The 22896-nt window shown below is 56.7% G+C and overlaps 12 protein-coding genes across 12 annotated transcripts; 4 read left to right on the top strand and 8 right to left on the bottom strand.

The window, feature by feature from the left end:
• Positions 1-109: 109 nt before the first annotated feature.
• J7T54_004909 (mitochondrial inner membrane protein COX18) lies at positions 110-1099 on the bottom strand (the record flags this gene model as incomplete). The annotated part of the gene is made up of 1 exon (XM_051505946.1): positions 110-1099. The coding sequence occupies one exon, from the start codon at positions 1097-1099 to the stop codon at positions 110-112; it is 990 nt and encodes a 329-aa protein (XP_051362599.1).
• Positions 1100-1520: 421 nt separating this feature from the next.
• J7T54_004910 (GDP-Man:Man(3)GlcNAc(2)-PP-Dol alpha-1) lies at positions 1521-3250 on the top strand (the record flags this gene model as incomplete). Its single annotated transcript, XM_051505947.1, has 3 exons — positions 1521-1846; positions 1898-2033; positions 2081-3250. The coding sequence occupies 3 exons, from the start codon at positions 1521-1523 to the stop codon at positions 3248-3250; spliced, it is 1632 nt and encodes a 543-aa protein (XP_051362600.1).
• A 62-nt stretch (positions 3251-3312) lies between these two features.
• Positions 3313-5301, bottom strand: J7T54_004911 (Gamma-glutamyltranspeptidase-like protein; the record flags this gene model as incomplete). The annotated part of the gene is made up of 6 exons (XM_051505948.1): positions 3313-3778; positions 3835-4428; positions 4482-4629; positions 4681-4741; positions 4792-5055; positions 5116-5301. 6 exons carry the CDS (start codon positions 5299-5301, stop codon positions 3313-3315), a joined length of 1719 nt encoding a protein of 572 aa, XP_051362601.1.
• A 1299-nt stretch (positions 5302-6600) lies between these two features.
• J7T54_004912 (putative tRNA (Uracil-5-)-methyltransferase) lies at positions 6601-8160 on the top strand (the record flags this gene model as incomplete). The annotated part of the gene is made up of 1 exon (XM_051505949.1): positions 6601-8160. One exon carries the CDS (start codon positions 6601-6603, stop codon positions 8158-8160), a length of 1560 nt encoding a protein of 519 aa, XP_051362602.1.
• A 19-nt stretch (positions 8161-8179) lies between these two features.
• J7T54_004913 (Ring assembly protein-like protein) lies at positions 8180-10650 on the bottom strand (the record flags this gene model as incomplete). Its single annotated transcript, XM_051505950.1, has 2 exons — positions 8180-9535; positions 9592-10650. 2 exons carry the CDS (start codon positions 10648-10650, stop codon positions 8180-8182), a joined length of 2415 nt encoding a protein of 804 aa, XP_051362603.1.
• A 327-nt stretch (positions 10651-10977) lies between these two features.
• Positions 10978-12060, top strand: J7T54_004914 (uncharacterized protein; the record flags this gene model as incomplete). The annotated part of the gene is made up of 1 exon (XM_051505951.1): positions 10978-12060. The coding sequence occupies one exon, from the start codon at positions 10978-10980 to the stop codon at positions 12058-12060; it is 1083 nt and encodes a 360-aa protein (XP_051362604.1).
• A 106-nt stretch (positions 12061-12166) lies between these two features.
• On the bottom strand, positions 12167-13678 carry J7T54_004915 (uncharacterized protein; the record flags this gene model as incomplete). Its single annotated transcript, XM_051505952.1, has 1 exon — positions 12167-13678. One exon carries the CDS (start codon positions 13676-13678, stop codon positions 12167-12169), a length of 1512 nt encoding a protein of 503 aa, XP_051362605.1.
• Positions 13679-14680: 1002 nt separating this feature from the next.
• Positions 14681-16241, top strand: J7T54_004916 (actin-related protein 3; the record flags this gene model as incomplete). Its single annotated transcript, XM_051505953.1, has 6 exons — positions 14681-14715; positions 14763-14785; positions 14835-15112; positions 15162-15248; positions 15295-16128; positions 16176-16241. The coding sequence occupies 6 exons, from the start codon at positions 14681-14683 to the stop codon at positions 16239-16241; spliced, it is 1323 nt and encodes a 440-aa protein (XP_051362606.1).
• Positions 16242-16341: 100 nt separating this feature from the next.
• Positions 16342-17458, bottom strand: J7T54_004917 (Alcohol dehydrogenase-like protein; the record flags this gene model as incomplete). Its single annotated transcript, XM_051505954.1, has 2 exons — positions 16342-17345; positions 17404-17458. 2 exons carry the CDS (start codon positions 17456-17458, stop codon positions 16342-16344), a joined length of 1059 nt encoding a protein of 352 aa, XP_051362607.1.
• A 1032-nt stretch (positions 17459-18490) lies between these two features.
• J7T54_004918 (uncharacterized protein) lies at positions 18491-18818 on the bottom strand (the record flags this gene model as incomplete). The annotated part of the gene is made up of 2 exons (XM_051505955.1): positions 18491-18654; positions 18734-18818. 2 exons carry the CDS (start codon positions 18816-18818, stop codon positions 18491-18493), a joined length of 249 nt encoding a protein of 82 aa, XP_051362608.1.
• A 603-nt stretch (positions 18819-19421) lies between these two features.
• On the bottom strand, positions 19422-20393 carry J7T54_004919 (uncharacterized protein; the record flags this gene model as incomplete). The annotated part of the gene is made up of 1 exon (XM_051505957.1): positions 19422-20393. The coding sequence occupies one exon, from the start codon at positions 20391-20393 to the stop codon at positions 19422-19424; it is 972 nt and encodes a 323-aa protein (XP_051362609.1).
• Positions 20394-20822: 429 nt separating this feature from the next.
• On the bottom strand, positions 20823-22199 carry J7T54_004920 (Non-specific lipid-transfer protein-like protein; the record flags this gene model as incomplete). The annotated part of the gene is made up of 1 exon (XM_051505958.1): positions 20823-22199. The coding sequence occupies one exon, from the start codon at positions 22197-22199 to the stop codon at positions 20823-20825; it is 1377 nt and encodes a 458-aa protein (XP_051362610.1).
• Positions 22200-22896: the final 697 nt, after the last annotated feature.

Genomic DNA, 22896 nt, shown 5'->3' on the forward strand with positions numbered 1-22896 from the left:
GGCATGGATGCGGACTCTTGTGTGTTCTTTTGATAAGGGCGTTTAGCGTGGGTATATATCATTTGGTTACAACAGACTATTGTACATGACAACGCAAGCTTAATGACGACTATTTCGGGATCTGACTCGTGGACGCCGACTGAAGTGTCCGATCCATGGTGCTCGCATGCATGAACGGCGACGAGAGCTCTGTGCGCTTGATCGGCTGCAGCGGCTGCTCCGGCTTGGGGATATACCGGTCCATAATCCAGGTGTTCACGTGGGTGAGGCTGAAGCTTGAGACCCAGTACAGTAGGATGGAGCTGGGCATATTCAGGCCGGCGAAGAGCGGCCAAAAAGGGACCAAGAGTAGGAGACGCTGAAATGCGGGCTGCAGCCCACTCCACCCTTTCCTAAGCGTTGGTGCTTCGATGTCGCGGCTCAAGAAGACGTTCCACACGTCTCGGTTCCTCCACGTAGACGACCCCAAGGCAACCACGCACGCGACGGGCAGAGCATAGTACGGATCTGCAGCCGAGAGGTCCGTGAACCAGGCCAAGCCCCCGTCGCTGAGAGAAGAGTCAAAGCGAGATATATCGCTGTTGGCCGAGAGTTGGACGCCACTGATGCGCCGCAGGGCATCCGACAACATGACGAACGGCACCACGGTGACGGGCGGTATGAACTGTTTCCATGTCTGGCAGCCTACGGCCCTGAAGATCCGACGTCTCGTGGGTGCATTGTCTGCTTTCGCACGAGACAGTGCCAATGTGCTCTGTTTCTGCGCATCGGGCGAGGAAGGGTCGATTTTCTTCATGGCCTTGCGGACGCGAAGCCGCTCCCACGCCTGTACGACTGGCATAGCCTGGGCATACTTGTTGCGCGCTTGGCGGGCGTAGTATTGCACCGGGAGACGGACGGTAAAGTTGACTGTGGCAGCCACAAGCGGTATCGTCATGTACCACGGGAGACCGACGTGATGCACTGCGCATATGCCATCAGCGACAGTGTTCACAAGGGCTCCCCAGGTCGCTCCGACAAATGTCCGCCGGGTCGGGTGTGCGATTGTGACGGATGGCTTTGGCAAGCGCCTCAGGGCTGATCGTTGAATGAGTGACATGGTGGCTTTCGACTGTCGCCAGCGACAGCCTTGTTATTGCATCTTTGTTCTGAGATGGGGACTGTAGTAAGATGATGAAGCCGACGATGAGAGAAGTTGCTTCAGTTTATGTGGCTTGCAGCCTGTGGCTTGGCAGACGGCGTGGCTGATGAACCAGCCAAGCTTTATTAGCGGGGCACACGCCTCAGCAGACTGCTGGATGCTGGACCCTTCACACAGCATCATCTGAAGCTTCCAGCTCCCTCACCTGCTCACCTCACCTGACCTCTCTTCTTGCGGAAGCGTGGGAGCACAACCGTCTGAGGACATGCTCAGAATCTAGCACGAACTTGTTCCTGCTGCTAGTACAGTATCGCCCTCCCTCCAACCCCAACGCGATAGATAGCTTCCGCAGCCCCTCCATCGATAGGGATTCGCAGCTATGGCGGCGGAAAGCACAACTACAGCTGCCGTGAACAGCGGCGTCAGGATCTTTGTGACGGTCGCCGTCTCCTTTGCCCCATTCCTCCTAGCTATGGCCGTGCCAAGACTTCTGCAACTGCTGGGTCGTTCGCTAGGATGGTACCTCAGGAAGAAGACTGAGGGCAGGCGGTCGTTGCTCATCTCCCTGATGAATGAAGAAGCCAGTATGTCACAGGACAAGAACCTTGAGACCAAGAGCACGTCCAGCGGGGAGTGGCAGAAAGTTCAGAAGCAAGACGTCGATCCGGACTGGGCTGGCATCGTAGGCTTCTTCCATCCATTTTGGTGAGTCGGTCGTCCTGGACCCTGTGTATCCACAGCTGACGGATTTCTCAGCAACGCCGGCGGAGGTGGTGAGCGCGTGCTCTGGGCAGCGATCCGTGCGACGCAGAACAAGTGGCCCAAGGCCAAGTGTGTAGTCTACACTGGCGACCACGAGGTCACCAAGGACCAGATCCTATCTCGAGTCAAGGTGAGTGAGGATACCTATCGCTCGGGCTTGCCACTGACCAATGGCAGAGCCGCTTCAACATCAGCTTGCACCCTCCAGCCGTGACGTTTCTCTACCTGTCGAAACGCGATTGGGTGGTTGCGTCCACATGGCCTCGCTTCACCCTGCTTGGCCAATCCCTCGGCTCCATGTACCTCGCCTGGGACGCCTTTTCCCTGCTCGTCCCTGACATCTTCGTCGACACCATGGGCTACGCCTTTTCCCTCGGCGTCTCAAAGTGGCTGTTTCCCGAGATCCCGACTGGCGCCTACGTGCATTACCCGACCATCTCGACCGACATGCTGGAGTCGTTGGACCCTGACTCCAAGACGGGCTCGCAAGGGGTAAACGCAGGCCAGGGCGTTGGCATCCGCGGCACGATCAAGAAATGGTACTGGATGCGCTTCTCCGAGCTCTACTCGTGGGTGGGCTCCTCCATTGACGTCGTCATGGCCAACTCGACATGGACGCGCACTCATCTCACCAAGCTCTGGGGTCCTTGGCGTGAGGTGAAGGACAGGAGGAACCCCATCCCCGCCATCTTCCCTCCCTGTGCGGTCGAAGAGCTCGAGCAGGAGATTGAGATCTCTGAGGAGAGCGAGACGAAGCGCGAGAAAGCTATGGTCTACATTGCCCAATTCCGCCCCGAGAAAAACCACAAGCTCATCGTCCAGTCGTTTGCCAAGTTTGTCATGACAGGGACCGACGCGGCCAAAGGGGCCAAGCTGATTCTCATTGGGAGTGTGCGCGATGACCATGACTCGAAACGTGTCTACGAGCTGCGCCTGCTGGTCAACGAGCTTCACATCAAGGACAGGGTCGAGTTCCAGCTGGACGCCCCGTGGCCCGAGATCCTCCAGTGGCTCCAAAAGGCGTCCGTCGGCGTCAACGGCATGTGGAACGAGCATTTTGGAATTGGTTGCGTGGAGTACCAAGCGGCTGGTCTGATTTCCGTCGTCCACAACAGCGGCGGCCCGAAACTGGACATTGTGGTGGAGGTGGACGGCGAGCCGACCGGTTTCCACGCCGAGACAGTGGACGAGTTTGCCGAGGGCTACGAGTCGGCGCTGTCCGTTGCCAACCCGCTGGCGATGCGCCTGCGCGCGCGACAGTCGGCGAAACGCTTCACGGAGGGCGAGTTTGCCAGCAAGTGGCTTGTGCAGATGGATAGGCTTGTCGCAATGACGAAAAGTGATTGAATAGACTAAGGATACCCCACTTTTCCCTATCTTTGATGAATACTTTTTCTTCTATAGGTCTGTTATAATGTGAGCCCGGCGCTGTTCTTCTGGCGAGGCTCTCCTGCTGCCTCGAACATGCCATTGTCGTGCCTCCACACGCCCTGCACGGAGCTCACGACGGGGTCTGTGTATTTGATCTCGTGGCCTCGTTCGCGCAGCGCATTGACAGTGTCATTGTCCATGGCGTATTCTATGAGTGATACGTTTGGCAGCAGCTGGTCATGGACACGTGGATGGGCGAGGGCTTGCGTGAGGGTCATGTTGTGTTCTATGGTGTGCCACAGGACTTGCGCCGTGGAGGACACGATGCGAGAGCCACCGGCGGCACCCACCACCGCGAGGAGAGTGCCATCGGAGCGGGAGGCGATGATGGGTGTGATGGAGGACAGAGGTCGCTTGTGCGGACGGATGAAGTTGGCCTCGGAGGGGGCGAAGCCGAACTCATTGGGCACACCGGGGATGGAGAAGTCGTTCATCTCGTTGTTGCTAAAGGAGTCAGCACGGCACGTTATGAAAAATCAGGGGCTAAGGGGCTAACCTACATTATGACACCAGAGAGAGGATCCATGATTTGCGCGCCAAAGAGCAGATTGACAGTCGTCGTCAACGAGACAGCCATGCCCGACGCGTCGGCGGCGGAGATGTGTGACGTCCCGTGGCTATCTGTCGTGTACAGGCGCTTAGGATCGTAGTAGTCCACGGGCATTGTCTCGTCGTCCCTGATCAGGTCCCTGATCTCCTCGGCCTTTGCGGTGCTGATCATGTCGTCTTCCATCTCGCTCATGTGGGCGACGAAGCTGGGGTCGCCTAGTTCCAAGCGCGCACCGTAGGCAAAGCGCTGCGCCTCGTCGTACCGATGCCACGTAAGGCCCATGTCGTCGGCGTCCTCCAGGTCAAACTGCTCCATAATCTTGAGGATGTTGAGGCAGACTGCGCCGTTGGCTGGCGTGCCCACGGCATGGAGCTGCGCGCCACGATAGGAGGCTGAGGCGACTTTGCGTGAGATGACTTTGTAGTTGGCCATGTCCTCGAGTGTCATGGTGCCGTTGGTGTCCTGGATCGTCTTGATAATGGACTCGGCAATTTCGCCCTTGTAAAAGGCCTCTGATCCATGCTCCGCGATCAATTGCAATGTGCTTTTTGCAGGTCAGTATGGAATGAAAACTCAGCTGGTGATGTCCAGACTTACCGCCCATATCGTGGTCGAGTCATGGTTTCGCCTAGTTGTAGCATGGTGCCGTTTGGGGCGAATTCCTCTGCAAAAATCGGATCCTCGACCAAGAAGTTGGTTTGGTTCTTCGTAGCTAGGTGTATATACTTGATGAGATCGGGCGACACTGTTTCGTAGTCAGTCCGGCACGTCCAACACCGCTTGAGGCACCACAAACCTTTGAACCCATCCTTGGCCATGTGTATCGCACCAGCCATGACTGTGTGCCATGGTAGCGACTATATCTGTCTGTTAATACAATCCTCGCTGGGTCATGGCATAAACTCACGCCGTATTTCTTGTGGGCATATTCCAGTCCGGCAAGCTCGCTAGGCACACCAGCCGAAAGGCCACCATAGACACTGCCGTCGACATTGCCCTGGTACATGTCCTCGTAGGCTGCTGCAGGCGCAGACTCGCGGAAATCGATCGCCTCGTACTGCCCGTCTGTATCGCGCACCAGCATGAAGCCACCGCCTCCAATGCCGGAGTGGTACATGCCGATGACGCCGACGCAGAATGTCGTCCCAACCAGGGCATCGACAGCATTGCCCTACACGGCCAGTCAGTCAGCGCCTCATCGGAATGATTAGACATGTATGTAAAGACGTACGCCTTGCGCGAGAATATCTCGCCCAATCTCGCTGCACTCCCGTGTCTCACTGGCGACGCCGCCTCTGTGCCCATCCTTCTGGCTGCTGAGGTACTGCTGGCTCAGTCCAGGCGGGATGATAGCCGAGGCAAGGCCACTGAATAGGCAAGCGGCGAAAAGGGCCAGGCCTGGTCTTTGGGCCTTCATGAGTGCACTGAACTCGATCAATCACTGCACAAAAAGAGAGTGCTACAGTCTGTTGGCGAGTTCGGTGCTGAATAATGATGGATGCGAAAGGCCGCTTTGCCGATCTCACCAATGAGTCTGAGAGAGTGTAAGTCGCCGCCCGATAGTCGATTCACAGCTCGATAAAGATAGATAACAAAACCCCAGAGAACGTGTCCTCTTTTATCTTACAGGCAACATAATTAGGACAATGAACGCTCATCTGGCCATTATGGCAATTTAAGTTGAGCTAGAAACACATCGTACGCCCTTATCAGCGTTAGTCACGCGCGCCGAGGGTGTGACGTGCTCCACGAGTTGGAGTATGGAGACCCAAACACAGTAACCAGTCTAGTCCAATTTGAGTATATTATTTAGGTTGCTGACAAGAGCGGACCATGACAGGAGGCTGTTCAAGTCTTGGTACTTTTCGATAGCAGCATCAATTGCATATTGGACTTTTGGAGAGAATGTCTTGACCCGGCCGCTTTGTATAGTACTTGCGCCTTGTACGGAGTATGTCTATTAGATGAGCTTCAAAAACATGTCGCTTCAATCTCTGTTGTGGCGCAAAAGGTGCCTTTGCCTAGATGCTTTTAGGCCATCATCTTTTGATCCCACTCTCTCCGTGAAGAGCTGGCAACCCTGCTCTGCTGTACGTGTAGGTTTCATGGACTCTTTGGCCCCCAAACCTATAGCACCCGAATGCCAAAAAGGTAACGTCTCCCATACTGGGAGTCGAACCCAGGGCTTGGCGGTAGCTTTTTGATGAAAGCGCCACATCATAACCGTTAGACCATATGGGATGAACATGAAAGTTGGCAATCTGATTTCTCATATTATATTCGGTAGTCATGCAATGCGAACCACATTCTCTACCTGGTTCATCAGCCACAAGCTGCCCACATCCATCAAGCTAGTTTCCTCCTTGAGTCCAACGCGGAAACAAGGTACCGGCTTCAACAATGGTCTTGACCATGCAAACAGTACCCGATGCTGGAGAACAAAAAAGGACATAAAGGGGTCGCTGGGTCGCCCAAGTGAGTAAATACCCGGTAGCTGTAGACCCACCGTCCGCCGGCACCAACCAATCATGCAAGGGCCAATTAGCATTTGAGATTTCACAAGCCATTTGATGCTCTAACTTTTTGAAGACACGACCTCACCCATCGACACACTCACCTCCATATTCTTAACAATGCTCTTATGAGGGCTTTTCGATTCGCCTCGCTCATAAGACCGAGGACCACTTCTCCCATCACTTTCAAATCATTCACGACCATGGCCTCAGCACAGAGTGGACATGCGCAGAAGCGCCAACATGGCAGCACGCAAGGAGGGAAATGGAAACCCAAAAAGACAAAGCGCGAGAAGAATATTGCGGAAGGCTCATCAGAGGACATCTTGCGACTAGACATACAAGCTTTGCTCAAATCAAGACCGACTATAGAAGATCCAGAGCCATTGCCGGAGCAAGGCACTCAAGTGGACATTGAGATCCTGGAACTTTCATCGACAGGCGATGCGCTGGGCATGATCGCCGGATCAAACCAAGTCTACGTGACCGAATTCGCCGTGCCGGGTGACACGGCGCGGGTCAAGGTGTACCGCCACCTGCAAGAGGAGAGCCGCACCATTGCCGACTTCATCTCCATCACAAAGCCATCACCGCTGCGGGATGATACGAGGATACAGTGCAAGTACTTTGGCAAGTGTGGCGGGTGCCAGTTCCAGATGCTGGACTACCCGGAGCAGCTGAAACTGAAGAAGCGCGTCCTGGAAAAGGCGTACGCCAACTTCTCCAACCTCCCAGCAGAGCTCGTCCCCACCATGGGCGACACCATCGGCAGTCCGCTCCAGTACAACTACCGGACAAAGCTGACGCCGCATTTTGACGGCCCGCCAGGCATGTTCCGCGGACGGGGCAAAAAGTCCAAGGCGCATTTCGACTCGTGCCCCGATATTGGCTTCATGCTCAAGGGGACGCGGCGGGTCATGGATATCGAGGAGTGTCCTATTGGCACCGAGGCGGTCAACCTGGGCATGAACCGTGAGCGAGCGCGCATGAAGGAGGAATACAAGAACTACACAAAGGGGGCCACCATCCTCCTGCGGGAAAACACCCAGCGCCTACCAAAGGGCAGTGCCGACATTCCGGAGACGCTTCCGCCATACACCACGAAAGCCGACAACGAGACCACTGTGGACATCAAGTCGTGCATCACCGACCCCAAGGGCACGTCCACCGAACACATCGACTCGTACGTCTTCACCAACCCGGCCAATTCATTCTTCCAGAACAACAACTCCATCCTGCCCAAGTTCACGGCCTTCATCCGAGAGCACATCCTCCCGCCCGCCCATCAGGGCGAGATCAAGTACCTCATCGACGCATACTCGGGCTCGGGCCTGTTCACCATCACCCTGTCGAGCGTGTTCCAGCATTCCACGGGCATCGACATTGCCGCCGACTCCATCGCCTGCGCTCGGAAGAACGCTGAGCTCAACGGTCTGAACGACGAGCGCTGCAGCTTCATTGCCGCCGACGCCGGCGAGCTGTTCAAGAGCGTCACGTACAACAATGACGAGACGGTCGTCGTTCTCGATCCCCCTCGAAAAGGCTGCGACGCCGACTTCCTCGGCCAGCTGCGGAGATTCGGGCCCAAGAGGGTACTGTACGTCAGCTGCAACGTGCACACGCAAGCGCGCGATGTGGGCGTGCTTGTTAGGGGCGAAGGCGACGGGTGGAGATATGAGATTGAGAGCCTGCGAGGCTTCGACTTCTTCCCCCAGACGGGTCACGTCGAGGGCGTGGCGATTTTGAATCGTGTGGAACAGTAGTCTAGGGTTGTGATTAATTCTAAATCTGACCCAACAATGCCTTGAGACCCTGTACTGTGACTTGCAGCACTTCGGGCCGCCGGCTCTTCTTTAGGCATTCCTTCATTGTGTCGACACCATCTGCGTCTTTGATCTTCTCCCGCGCTTGCTCGCCAGCAGCTCCCTCTGCCGTCACCATGTTATAGACAGTGTATACGCCGCGGTGGCGCAGATCCTCGTTATCGTCCACGCACATACCCAGCACTACCTTGACGCCACCTTCGCGTCCCAGAATACCGAGCACGACAGATTCGAAGCCCGTCAGGCTGGCCAACGCGCCACCCGCGGCACTCCGTGTGCCCTCATCTTCCGCATCTGCCAGTGCTAGCAGGATGTGAAGGCGGTTCTTTGCTTGTGGCGAGCCATCCGCGTACAACGCGATGCCCTCGGACGACTGCATGAGATTACACACCAGCTCCACCGCAGCCTTTGTCACCAGTGCATTGGATGACAACAGCTGCTCCTCGATCTGCGGCCAGGCAATCGAGATAATGGACCGCCGCACCTCGCCATCCTCAAGTGAGGCGAGGTTCGTCAAAGCCATCAGGGCCTCGAAAGAGGGCAACAGATCCCGCACCTCGGCAGCCGGATCTGGCGGCAAGATACTCACCAAAGGTCGTATCGCAGTGTTGATGGCATTTGCCCTGTTCCCTCCGAAAACTAAGGCTGGGTTTGTGCTGATCAGAATCCGGGCCAGAGCTTGCGCGGCTGTCCGGCGCGCTGCATCCTCTGTCTCAGGCAGTATGATCCAAGACTGGAGCAGAAGCTTGATAGCACCTTGCTGGGCGAGAGGAGCACGCAGAGCTTTTGTCACAGCTAGTGCATGAACGATGCCAATGATCAACGCCAGTGATGCCGGCGAGCCATTCTTGCTATGCGTTACTAGAACTGGCGTCACACCAGCGTCAAAGACAGATTTGCATCGCAGCGCCACATGCTCATCATCCTCCAAGGGATCCTGCCCCGCCAGCTTGCCCGCGGCGTTGGCGTATGCCTTGAGTTGCGCCATCTTCTTCTGTTCCTCCGTCAAAGCAGGCTGATATCGCGTTAAATTGCAAAAAATGCTGAGGACACCATATGTGGTCGAGGATTTCGGCTTTGCTTCAGAGAGGGTCGTCACAAGCCGCTTCAGGAGATCCTCGTTCTTGGCAATGCTCTCCTTGATTGGTGCTTGGAGCGAGGCATATGCTAGGCCCTCGATAGAATGTTGTTGCGCGTGATTGTCGTCTTGCAAGATCATTCGTGTGAACAGTCCAGATAAATTTTCCATTGTCGATACCGCCTCCTCGACTCGGGAAGATTGCCCATCAGCCGCCGCTGGCTTCGTGGGGACTGCCTTCGAGCTTTGTCAGTCAGCCATCGTTAACGAGAGCAATTCTCCACATCACTTACTCTTAGCTTGGCAAGAATGACAGCTGCCAGATTCTGAACCTGTTCCGAGTGTCTTCGCATCGAGATCGAGCCTCCTTCGCTTTGCAAATAAGGATCGTTGTTCATACTGCGAACCACCTCTGTTGGCTCCTGATCAACAACTTCCTCCAAGAACTCGACGCAATACTTTTGGATCGCCTCACGACAGTGCTGATTCATACAAGCTGCGTTGAGCATCTCCAGGCACGCGGTCTCGACCTTGCGACTCTTCCACTTGCGCTTCATGAGAGGCCCAAGGGACGGCAAAAAGCCCTCACTGAGAAACAACTGCGAAGTAAGATCCGGCACAATCGGAAAGATCTGTGAAGCCACGCAAAACGCGACAATGTAATCATCGTAGGTTCCTCTGTCAATCCGGTCAAAAAAGAAGTTCTTCAAGGCGTTGGCCCCCTCGTCGCCAGCAGCTTTCAGGTAGGCTGAGGTGGTCAATATGGCATGTCCACGGACGACGTCGTCTTGCCGCATATCAAGGTAACACACTAGTGTATCCATGCAGTCCGAGTCGATGAGTTGGCAGATACTGGGATGCTCCTTGTTCCTTTGCTGCGCCTCGGCATCCTCGTTGAGCAGCTTCGTCAAGGAGTCGAGGTCGAGACACGTTTCATCGTCTTCACGACCGCCCTCCATAAGACGCGCAAACAGAATCAATGTCTGGTCCTCGAGCGATGCCGCAGGCCCGGTCTGCCCTAGCGTCTCCGCAACCGATGAGGCCATGTTGTCGCGCTGATTTGGATTGGGCGTACTCATTCCCGAGACCTGTTGAGACGAGCCAGGAGAAGAGGCGAATCGGGGCCCGCCCTCCTCCTGTTGCTTCGAGACCAGGTGCTGAGGAAGCATCAAAGACTGCGGGTGGAATGTGTTGAGATGGTAGTTAACAAAGGTGATGTAGAGCGACGATGCAGGGGTGTAATCTGAATCCTGAAGCTCGAAACGGGATCGCCGGTCAGGGTCCAGATACGAAAACTGATAAGCTAGGAAGGCCAAGAATTCCAAGGCGCAGCGTAGCAGCGTTGGGGTCATGGGTTGAGATCAGTATTACATCTTCACTCCTGACTTTGCAAGTAAAGCCCTCACAATTTAACCTTTCTCGGCAATTTCATACAACGCAACCTCAGATCTCCGTCTTTCCTTCCTTTCCCAGGTTCCCCTCCATCGCCCCCGAATCTTGCGTCACAGTCACAGGGGGGACATCCGTGCAGGGTAAGCATTTCACCGATAGATAAGTTCCCTAGGTACGTAGCTCACAATCACGTGCTTTGGCGTGTGCGCCGCGAGGCTACAAGTTCATTTCGTCATTCATGCGGCTCCCTTCATGATATATCCCGACTGCGGCGCGTGGCTCTGAACATGGACGCAGTCGACAAGTCAGATCACTACGAGGTCGGCTCATATGAAGAGACTCCTTCACTACTTTCTATCATCATTGATACGAACCCACGCGCGTGGGCAGCGATTGGCGACACCCTCCCCTTGTCACGAGCTATTGCGAACATACTCGTCTTTGTCAATGCACATCTCGCCTTCAGCAATGCGAACCAAGTCTCGCTGATTGCGGCCCACGTCAACCGGGCTGCATGGTTGTATCCCTCGACGTCTGCACCGACCAAGCCAGCCCAGCCGAAAGACGATGGCGGCGACGTCGAAATGCAGGACGCTGCGGCGCCACCGCCGGGCTCCGCGAATAAATATCCACAGTTTGCGCAGATAGAGGCAGCTGTGCTGACGTCAATACGGAAACTCGTTGACGGCACGACGAAGCAGGACCTAGAGTCTACGACGACACAGCTCTCCGGCGCCTTGACGTTGGCTCTCTGCCACATCAACAAGGCCACCAGCAGCATGTCTGCCTCGGCCGTGAACGCAACGAGCGAAAACAAGACGAGCGATACTGTTCACATGGGACTCAAAGGCCGTATCCTTGTCATTTCCGTGTCCGATTCCGAACCCTCCCAATACATCCCCACCATGAACGCAGTCTTCGCCGCTGCCCACGGCCAAGTCGCCATTGATACCCTCTCTCTTTCGGGCGACGCAACTTTTCTACAACAAGCCTGCTATAATACAGGCGGCACATTTCTCGCCGCGCCTAGTCCGCAATCGATTCTCTCATATCTCATGTTTGGCTTGATCGCCGACACAGAAGCGCGCAAGTCCCTGGTTGCTCCCGCCCATGACACAGTGGATTTCCGAGCGGCCTGTTTCTGCCATGGCAAAGTCGTCGACTTGGGTTTCGTGTGTTCCATCTGCCTCAGCATATTTTGTGAACCACCAGAGAATGCCGAGTGCTTGACGTGCGGGACCAAGCTAGCCCTGGGTAACTACGGCTCAAAACCCCAAGTCGTGCCGAGAAAGAAGAAGAAAAAGAAGAGGCCTCTCAATGGGACACCTGCAGAGGGTACAGCAAGCGGCACGGCCACGCCAGCTTTATGAAAATAATCTGTGTATAAAATACATACGTTTGGTCTATTCTAGGGGGTTTAGTTCACAACAGTGGTGCTATGTGTGCATCGGCGTCCGGCAACAAGCTACGCCCACCTCAGTCCAAGCGAATCTTGCGCCCTCCTCTCGTGATATCAGCACCTTGAGACAAACGTGACATGGTGCAGACGGGCCGTTTGTCATTGCCCCCCATTGAAGCCAGCGCGAAAGATTCCGTGTTATGCGCAAAGTAGAAGTAATATCCACTCCGAGTCTTTTTGACCGTCATGACACCAATGGCGCCAGCTGAAGGACAGTTCTTGACGCCAGTATGGTTCATGAAGTCATTGGCGATGAAGGACTCCATGATAACATCGTCGTCCTCCTCCGGAACGTCCTTGCCGCCGGATCCCTTGCGAGTTCCGTGGTAGATACGCTCAGCGCAGCGTTGAGAAGCCATCGTCGTCGCCATGTGCTCGCCTGTGCCGCTGATTACAGTAGCAACGGAAACAGCCTCTTCATCATCCGGATCACAGGGCACGACAGCCGTTCCAATGCCTACAAGCGCCGCGGGGCCCAGACGGCCTCGATGCTTCATGCCGATCCCGCCAGACGATGAGCCAGCGGCAATGTAGCCCCTGTAATCGATGGCGATGGCGCCAACAGTATCAGTGATCAAATCATCAGCATGTGAGAGAAGTGGGAGGCCATATCTCGCCGATGGTGCCTCGTCCGTTGAGCTCGCGGGCCGCTTAGTGCCCCGTGGCTCGCCAGGTTGCTGTACAATCGACGAAGACGTGCTCTGGATACCATCAGACTGATCTGGCCGGAACACAGATTGTAGGCTCCCGTGATAGTTTTGTTGAAGGCCGGCCTGGGGAGCAGGCTCTCTCTGTTCGGACTCACTTTGGGAGCGAGGCAACTCTTCAATGCTGATAGACCATGGTCGGTCAGAAGAGGCGTGTGATTGGGAACGGTCCGCAGATGCGGCTGTAGGGATAGAGACTCGAGAGTCGGCTATGGCGGCGACTCCTGCTGGGCGGAACTTGTTGGAAATGTATTTCTCATTACAGGGTGAGTCCGGCTGTCCTTCGTTCCAGGTGCCGGCCTCAACTGCGGCGTCATGATCTTTGGAAAACTCGGGGCTTTCCGCAGGTTGGGACTCTGGCAAATCCAGTGCCGAACCCGTGCTATGTCCTTGAGTGGCAGAGGGTCTAGATCTTGCCTCAGTATGGTGAAGATCTTCCTTCCACCGAAGGAACCGGTCCCTCGCGTTCTTGGACACAAGGTGTTCGTTGGCATACGTGGCCATGCCATTCTCGACGGCGAACATGCGGGCCCCCTCGCCGACCAGAGCATTTGGCGGAACTCGATGCAGACTGAGTGGTAGGTTGCTCATGTCGAGAATAAGCTTTGCCAGAGAAATCGGATTGCGTATGCCGGGAACGGCACCGCAAGCACCGCTACGCCCAAGGTGATCAACAACGGTCGCGTCACACTCCACAGTGCCGTCAATAGACAGGTTCGATCCGTAGCCGGCGTTCGTAATGTCCCTGTCCTCGAGGATTCGAAGCGAAGCCTCAACGGCTTGGGTAGCGCTGGCGCCTGCTTGCAAGAAACGCATACCCATGCTGGCGGCACTGTCACCACGTCAGTCCTGATTAACGGTGCATGTGCTGCGGACATACGCTACGCAAGCTTGGAGATGGCTGCTCTCATTCTGGTGGCTGTGAAAGCCAGCGCCAGCATGTATGAAGATGGCAGGGACTTGTCTGGATCGCTGCCCTAGACGGAGCATGTGATCAAGGGCACCATCTGTGCCAAGCTGGTTGTTTGCCATGGAGGAAGGGACCTTGACATGATGACACTGGTCCATCCTCAGCCATGGGAAATGGAGGCCATCAAAGATATAGAATGATTCAATAACGATGCTGAGGGTGAAGCCTCAAAAAGGGGAGAACGTGTTGAAATGGTGATGATATGTCGAGTTTCAAGGTTGTGCAAATGTGAGTATTTAGGAGAGCAGTCGGAGCAAGGTTGAAATAGTTCACGATTCGGAGTAAGCTGCTACTGTTTAAAAGGGGGCAGCTCGCTCCCGCCGCATTATGGTGAAGTGCATATGCTTCGTTAGAGTGGAAGGCACGAGATTGGGCTTGCTATGAGTGAAGGCTAGTTGGATTTGAAGAGCAAATCTCAATGCATACGTAAGGCAGCTTGATCGCAGCTCTCACCATATAGCAGGTGTGTACGGGTAAGGTTGTCTAATTCGCCAGGAACACGTCTAAATATGAACAGGAGGAGCTCGCCAGGAACCAGTGGCTGGGGAGCAGGAGCAACATGACGTTGAGCGGCACTTCATTGTTCCGGTCGCTGCGCCAGGCTACGGCGGGGCTGTGGTCTTGCGAGACCAGCCACTTGAGAGTCGAGTGTGGCTGTTCCCCACCAAACGCTGGAGCTCCAGCCCACCAAGCACGTCAACGTAAGACTGCCCCAGCTCGACTCGACGACCTGCAGTGACGACGACCTCAACGACGACGGCCTGCCTCGCCCATAGCCGCGTCCATTCGGGTTCTCGGCTTTTACTCTTTCGTCTCTGTACTGGGAAATTGCGCCAAAGGCAGACACCCTCAATATGGCTAATCAAACTCCTGCCGTTGTCATGGACAAGTGAGCTTCCTCCCCGCACTTGACGACAACTACTGACGTTGAACCAGCGGCACTGGCTTCTCCAAGCTTGGTACGGGCATTGGATCCATTGCACGAAGGATTGGGCTGACTCTGTTCAGGTTTCGCCGGAAATGACTCGCCATCGTTCGTCTTCCCAACCGCTATCGCGACCAAAGGAGGAGCAGCGGGCAGCCATGCGGGTGCTGGGTCGGGACGTCCCTCGGTCGCCAACAAGCCCTCCTTCCTGACCGGCGGGGCCGGACCTGGTGGTCATTTGAGTGCGAAAAGAGGCACAGAGGATCTGGACTTCTTCATTGGCGATGAGGCCCTTGCCGCCTCGGGAGGACCTGGGTACGGGCTTCACTACCCCATCCGCCATGGTCAAATAGAGGACTGGGTAGGTTTGTGACCATGCATGGCATCGAACAGGCTTCTGACAGTTCCAGGACCATATGGAGCGATTCTGGTCAAACTCCATCTTCAAATACTTGCGCGTCGAGCCGGAGGACCACTACTTCCTCCTGACCGAGCCCGTGAGCGACCCGTCTCCGTTGGTATCGAATGTAGCTGACCATGCAGCCCCTGAACCCGCCAGAGAACCGCGAAAACACGGCCGAGATCTTCTTCGAATCGTTCAACTGCGCTGGAATGTATATCGCCGTACAGGCTGTGTTGGCCCTTGCCGCTTCGTGGACCTCGGCCAAGGTGACAGACCGCTCGTTGACGGGCACGGTCATTGATTCCGGCGACGGTGTCACCCACGTTATTCCAGTCGCCGAGGGATACGTCATTGGCTCGTCCATCAAGTCGATTCCCATTGCCGGTCGCGACATTACCTACTTTGTGCAGTCGCTGCTCCGTGACCGCGGCGAGCCCGACTCTTCTCTCAGGACCGCCTCTGAGATCAAGGAGGAGCACTGCTATGTCTGCCCCGATATCGTCAAGGAGTTTGCCAAGTACGACCGCGACAGGAGCCGCTTCGCCAAGCACGTCGTGCGCCACCCGAACGGTCGGGAGGTGTCGGTCGACGTTGGATACGAGCGCTTCCTCGCGCCTGAAATCTTTTTCAACCCCGAGATCTACAGCTCCGACTTCCTCACGCCTCTGCCCAATGTTGTCGATAATGTCATCCAGCAGTCTCCTATTGACGTTCGACGAGGCTTATACAAGAACATTGTGCTGTCGGGTGGCAGCACGCTCTACAAGGATTTTGGGCGTCGCCTACAACGAGATATCAAGCACTTGGTGGACACGAGGATCAAGGCGAGTGAGGTCCGCAGCGGAGGAGCGCGCAGCGGTGGTCTAGACGTGCAGGTCATCACACACAAGCGCCAGCGCCACGGCCCATGGTTCGGTGGCAGTCTTCTTGGGCAGACACCCGAGTTCCGGTCATACTGCCATACCAAGCAAGAGGTGCGTATATCCCATGTCGAGGCGACGCAGTCACTAATCGTGCGCAGTACCAAGAATACGGACCAAGCATTGTACGGAGATTCGCTCTCCTGGGTGGTCCGGGCGGATCATAAACGCACAAAAGGCGGAGAGGGCGACGTGGTGAGTGATGATTCCGATGCAGCAAAGAGCGCTTGCCATGGGTTAGATACATGTTCAATATACTACATACAGCTATTTGCTCGTGTCGACGACGTAGCGACCAGCGATCTTGCCCGCCTCCATGAGCTCGTATACATCCTGAAGCTTGCTCAGTCCCACCGTCTTGGAGGGCACCTGGATGAGGCCCCGACGGAAGAAGTCAATTGCCTCGGCCGTGTCCGCGCGGTTGCCGACGTAACTACCCTTGATGTTGATCATGCGCACGACCGTGTCGAAAACGGGCGCCGAGATGGACGCATTGGCCGGTAGCCCGATGCAGACCACGACACCGCGCGAACGAACATACTCTGTGGCTTGCTGGAAGGGTTTCTCGCTCACGGCGAGCAGCAGGCAGGCTGAAGGGCCCAGACCGTCCGGTGTCGCGGCCTTGACGTCCGCGACGAGGTCGTTGGTCTTTGTAAAGTCGATGAATGTCTGGGCCCCCAGCTTCTCCACGAGCTTCTTCTTCTCGTCGCCCCCGTCGATGCCGATGGCATGCAGACCCATGGCGGAAGCGTACTGCAGGGCCAGCGACCCCAAGCCACCGCCGGCGCCGACAATGGCGATTGTGTCGCCGGGCTTGGCCCCGGACTCCTTGAGTCCCTTGTACACGGTGATGCCGGCGCAGAGGACGGGCGCAATGGCCTCGAGGTCGCACTCGTCGGGGATCCGGGCGACGTGGGCGGCCTTGGCCACGGCGTACTGCTGAAAGGTGCCGTCGACGGTGTAGCCGCTCATGGTGGCCTTTGCGCACAGCGGCTCGTCGGCGCGCTGGCAGTACGGGCAGGCCAGGCACGAGCCGTTGATCCACTTGATGCCGACCTTTTGGCCAATCTTGAGTTCGGTCGCGAGCTCGCCGAGCTGCACGACGACGCCCGCGCCCTCGTGGCCGCCGACGAGGGGGAAGGGCTTGGTGGCCAGGGGCCAGTCGCCGTTCATGGCGTGCAGGTCGGTATGGCAGACGCCCGAGTACTTGACATTGACGAGGACCTCATCGGGCCCGGGCTTGGGCACGGGGATCTTCTTGTACGTCACGGCTATATGTTTGTCAGTACAAGTCGGCCTGCTGCGAAGACGGGGGGCCGGAAAGCGTACAGCCTTGCTTCTCAATCACCTGCGCCCACTGCTCAGAAGGGATGCTGGGTGACATGTCGAACGGGGGACGGACTTGTGAAATGACGGGAGTGTAATCTTCGGATGGTTGACTGTTTGCTTGTGGGTGAAATTGTTGCTGCTGGAATGAGAACAATGATTACGGTTGCTTCTCTGTCTTAAACTTTATGTGAATCTCTGAATCAGACCATATGGGCTCTTACATCATGCCATCGAGGGGAAGCTGCCCCTCCCCTTCTACGCTTGCTCCCAATCGTTCGAGCGGCAGCCGCCGGATGGGAACATATTCATGGGAGCATTAACTCCTCAGCTTCGGGTGACAGGGAATGCAAGAGAGTGGGCAAAGCAGGCGGGCGGCAGCTAGTGGTAGACGTTGGTGGACGGGAATCTCGGCCGTCGCGGACAGCGCTGGTCTTGGTGGCGCCAGACGTGCAGCTCGAGGCGTTCTGGAGGATGATTCGAGCTGCAGGACGTAGCATCCAGAGCAGCCCAGCCCCTCCGTGGAACCATGGAACATGATACATGGACCCGCGCTGGCGTCACGGACGATACTGGGGATAATTATGAAGTCCCTTGGGCCGAAAGTCAGTCTGGGGAAATGAGTGGGGCCCCCTCAGCCGCTGGGCCGGAGGCCACACGCCTACCAACCAACCACTCTATAACCTTTCCTGTCTCGTGATTCATTTACATGCGTTGATATGCGCGTCTCCTGACTATACGTAGCACGCATTTCTCCGATCGTCCGTTGCCGCCTATCTGTGACTTCAGCCTCTCTCCTGCAGAAAAAATGTTCGCTTGTGTGGGGTAATTTGGGACCTGTCGACTTGTCGCGATATGCACCAACGCTTGTCACGCGGAAGTCGGCAAGGTTCTGGCTAGGCGTGCACTGGATGTTTATCAATCGCCTCGGCTCGACTCTTTTTCACGGGGAAACGAGAGGGGAGAAAAGGGGGGAATTGGCCTCTGCAGGTGGATATATTGCAAGCTCGCACGCTATGCGACCCTCGGGGGAAAACCTATGTTCCAAGTCCCAAACTCCAAAATACAAAAGCACGGCCTGCTTGTAGCCTTACGCAGCGGCCGGCACAGCAACAGGTTGTTCCACGCCGTCGGCCTTGCCCGAGTTGACCTTCTTGCCGGTCTTGGCGATCTTCTCGAGGACGGTCTGGTACGGGAGGTCTGTGACGACCTTGGCCGTCTGGTTCTCGAGGGACACTTCGTAGGATTCGACGCCTGGGTTCAGGTCAGTGACGTTCCATGGACAGACGCGCATGCAGTGCAATGCAGCGCCGTGCGCGCAGGGCGTACGTACCCTCGAGCTTCTTGAGGACACGGTCAATGGCACCTGAGCAGCCGCCGCAGGACATGGCAACGTTGAACTCGTAGGTGTGCGACATGATGGCTTTCGACACGGTGGTTGTGTGGGAACGTCGGAGAGAAGTGAGAAGGGAGGAATGGAGAATGGACGGCGTTATGTGCAAGAAAAAACGCTGAATAATGCAGAAGGCGGCGGATGCAATAGGGAAGGAGTGACGGACATCCCCTTCCCCTCATGGCGGAGAGGGGACGTGGACCCCTTTTTATCGGGTCGCCGGCAGGACCCGCCCCGGCTCTCCGAAAGGGGACGTAGCACGTTGGGTCCACTCCGTCTTGTGAAACTTGCTCACGGAGATGTGCGCGGGTTTATTGTATCAATATGAAACCTGGGAAGAGTCTCCTGGACTGCTATCGTTTGGCTACTCAGTGTGAAACGTGCGCATCATTTATTCTTGTAGGACGTGCGTGCGGATCCTGACGTCGTGGTGTCGACCGGCCTTGTGCCTGTGCAGATCCGCCTACCCTGCATTTCTGCATTTCTCGGTTGTCGGTCGTACCGACTGACTGGGACCCCTCTTGATGGATCTCTGCAAAGTACTATAGTGTAATAAATGAACCTATGAGAATACGTAGTAGACTTCGATGCTGTACCATCATCGAATGACCTCCCTCTTCCTATAGACTCATCGATACCAGTACCATGCATGTCCTCCCCCTCCACCCCCTGCGAGGTCGGGCACCGTGTCGCCATCCACCACCACCGTGACTGGCACAATATCCAAGGTCACTTCGCCCTCGTCATTCGTGAACCGACTTGTAAAGTTGTCGCCCAGTTCGAGAAAATTGATGGCATCGCTCATCTCAGACGTCCACTCCCACAGACTGCCCTTTTCGACCCACCGCTTGTCCGATATCTCGTCGTCGATAACCATCTCGACCTCAACGTCTCCCTCCGCCGGCATTGCTTCGTCCTCATCGTCCTCGTCGGGCACGACATAGTCCGCGGGCACGGGCGGGAGGTATTTGAGGGTCCACTGAGGCTGGACGTCAATCTCCAAGGCGGCGTTGTACTCCTGGCCCCATGGGTGGTCAGGCAACTGCTCCGTTTCCCTCCAGAATATCTCTGGCAGGACCCCCCACGCCACATACACCCGTTCCATGTTGGGCATGTCCTCAATGGCCCGCACAATCATCTCGATGCTGTAGTACGCTGTGAACGCAGGTAGAAGCAAATGGCGTATCCGGCTCAGGCTGCGGTTTACCCAATGCGTGTCATCGTTTTGTTGCGCAAGCGTGAGTATGTCGGGCAGAAGTGTCCGCATGACTCCATGCCTCGGCAGGTATACGAGGTCCTCCTCAGGTAGGAAGTCACGCGTGAGAATGGGGTACTTGTACGGCTGGACAGTCTCCCATGTGAGCCCCAGTCCAGCCGCAAGCTCCTGTGTCACGGCTTGGGCCTCATGATTGACCACGTGAATCGCCCAGGGCGACGTGCACTGGACCTTGATGAGCGGATCTCCTCCTTGTGTAGCAAAGTACCAGCGGAAGTCAAAGGGGACCACGGCATTCCGAGGCACGCGTATGCTGGAAAGACTCGCCTCGCGCCAGATTTGCAGGCGGATCTCTGTGGGGAGTTGTGGAAACAACGTGAACATGATGACGGGGATGGAGATGCTGGTGTCTTTGTGTGTACACATGTGCATGCACAGCTCCAGATTCACGACCGTGATGATGTGGTGTGAGCTCCTGTCGCGGTAGATCGGCACCTCTGCAGTGGTGACGCACAGCACGCATTTCAAGTACCACGCTAGCTGGAGCTAACACTCCCGACGCATGAATGCAAAGCCTCAGATTCACACGACCATTGTACACACTCTATCCGTACATCGACCATCATCCCCACGCCACTCAGATGATCATGGACGCAGCGCGTCTCGACGCGCCACGCATGCCAACAGTACGAGCGGGAGTGCACCCACCGAAGATGACCAGGTTCAACCGACGCCCTGAACTCGTGTGGAAAGTTGTCTCATGGCTTGCTTGCTGCTACGGACTACACCTCTTTCACTGATCCGAATTAGACACTAGAACCTCGCCTCAACCTTCTTCTCCGTGTCCTGCAGCGCCCAGTCATTCGCCTTGGCCCGACTCCTTACCGACGTGGCCTGCGCCTGGGTGAAGCCCTTGGCCTCGACGGCCGGGTTGTAGCCGAGCCCATTCTTCCTGCCCACCGTGGCCGAGTCCATCTCGGGGGCCTCCTTTCCGTCGGCGCGACGGTACACGGTGACGACGGCGGCGCCGCCCAGACCAAGATTGTGCTGCAGGCAGTGCTTGGTGCGGGCGACCTGGCGGTTGTTGGCCCAGCCGCGCAGGTGCCAGACCAGCTCGGCGCACTGGGCGATGCCCGTCGCGCCGAGGGGGTGGCCCTTTGAGATGAGGCCGCCCGAGGGGTTGATGACGTATTTTCCGCCGTAGGTGATGTCGCCGCGACGGACGAGTTCGTGGGCCTTGCCCTTGTCGCAGAGCTCGAGGGCGTCAATGACGACCATCTCGTTGGCGCTGAAGCAGTCGTGCAGCTCGACGACCTGGCAGTCGCGCGGGGAGACGCCCGCCTCGCGGGTGGCGGTGCGCATGGCGTGCTGGGTCATCTCGTAGCCCATGAGGTCGATGGCCGACTTGGAGAAGAGCGAGGGGGCGTCGGTGGCGAGGCACTGGCCGGCAATCTCGACGGCCTGCTCCTTGAGGTGGGGGCGGGCGTCGAGGAACTCCTGCGAGACGACAATGGCCGCCGCGCCGCCGTCCGAGGTCGGGCAGCACTGCAGCTTGGTCAGGGGCCCGTGGATGGCGGGGGCCTTCATGATTTGCTCGAGCGAGTAGACGTCTGTGAACTGGGAGTAGGGGTTCTTGGGCGAGTGGGCGTGGTTGACGCGGGCGATCTCGGCAAAGTCCTCGGGGCGGGCGCCGTACTTTTCCATGTACTCGATGCCGGCGTTGCCAAACATCTGCGCGGCGCCGGGGGCGTTGGTGACGCCACGTGTCTCGGCCATCATGCGGTGCGTGGTGCCGACGGGGTTCTCGCGGTCGTTGAAGAAGCTCTGGAGGCTGCCGGGCATCATCTTCTCAAAGCCGACGACCATGACGCAGTCGGCGCCGCCGCTCGAGACGAGCTGCCGCGCCATGGCCAGGCCCGTGCTGCCCGTCGAGCAGTTGTTGTTGACGTTGTAGATGGGGATCTGCGTCATGCCAAATTGGTAGAAGACGCGCTGGCCGCAGGTCGAGTCGCCGTAGCAGTAGCAGGCCACGCCTTGCTCGACGTCGTCGTAGTTGATCTGCGCGTCCAGCAGCGCCTTGACGCCCGCCTCGAACCCGAGCTCCGTGTAGTCCACCTTGCCACGGGGCTTGATGAACTTTGTCATGCCCACGCCCACAACGTAGGCGGGCGATCGCTTCTTGGGGGCCATGGTAAGGGTTGTGCTTCGCTGGGTGATAATCGATAGAGTCTAGTGCAGAACGAGAGAAGAACGGAGAAGCCTGGGATTGAGTTGATGAGAACAACGTGCGGAAAGATGGATGAGGTCAGTCCAGGTCAGTCCGGGGCTGGTCTTGATGCACGGTATATGTACGTACATCGTTTACCCCGGCTAGCCGTGGGCCACTCATCATTCCCCGGTCCGTAAAGAGGAAACCAGCTCGGCAAGCGACCAGGGCCTCTGTTAGACTGCAGTTCGTTCTCCCCTCCTCCACCGTCTGGCGTCTCCGAAGTTGGGGCTCGAAATGCGGGGGAAGTGCCGAGGCTCAGCTGCCGCGGCTTCACGCGGAGAGGCGGAGGAGTGGCGGCCAACCTGTGCAAGAAAATCGTATAATTAAATCTCGATTCATCTAAATAAGGCATAAAGTCTCCGGGCGATCATGCGCTCGTCTGCTGACAATGCTGAGTGTTTGTAATCACAGGTATCGGACCCCGGTGTTCCGATCTCCCTACCCTAGAGAAGCGTGCTATCAACGTCTCTCCAGACACGAGAAGACCAAGAGTCGCCAGCCAGTATGAGCTGCCTCGTTGGTTACTTAATGTCTCCCTAATAGCATGGTTCACTGTATGTCCTGCGCCTCGCACCACGTAGCCCCTTGTCTATTCCCAAACGCCAAACCCAGCATAAC

Source organism: Emericellopsis cladophorae (genome assembly GCF_022114955.1).
Source record: "Emericellopsis cladophorae strain MUM 19.33 chromosome Unknown NODE_18_length_329999_cov_121_726099, whole genome shotgun sequence".
In the NCBI taxonomy this organism is placed as follows: domain Eukaryota; kingdom Fungi; phylum Ascomycota; class Sordariomycetes; order Hypocreales; family Bionectriaceae; genus Emericellopsis; species Emericellopsis cladophorae.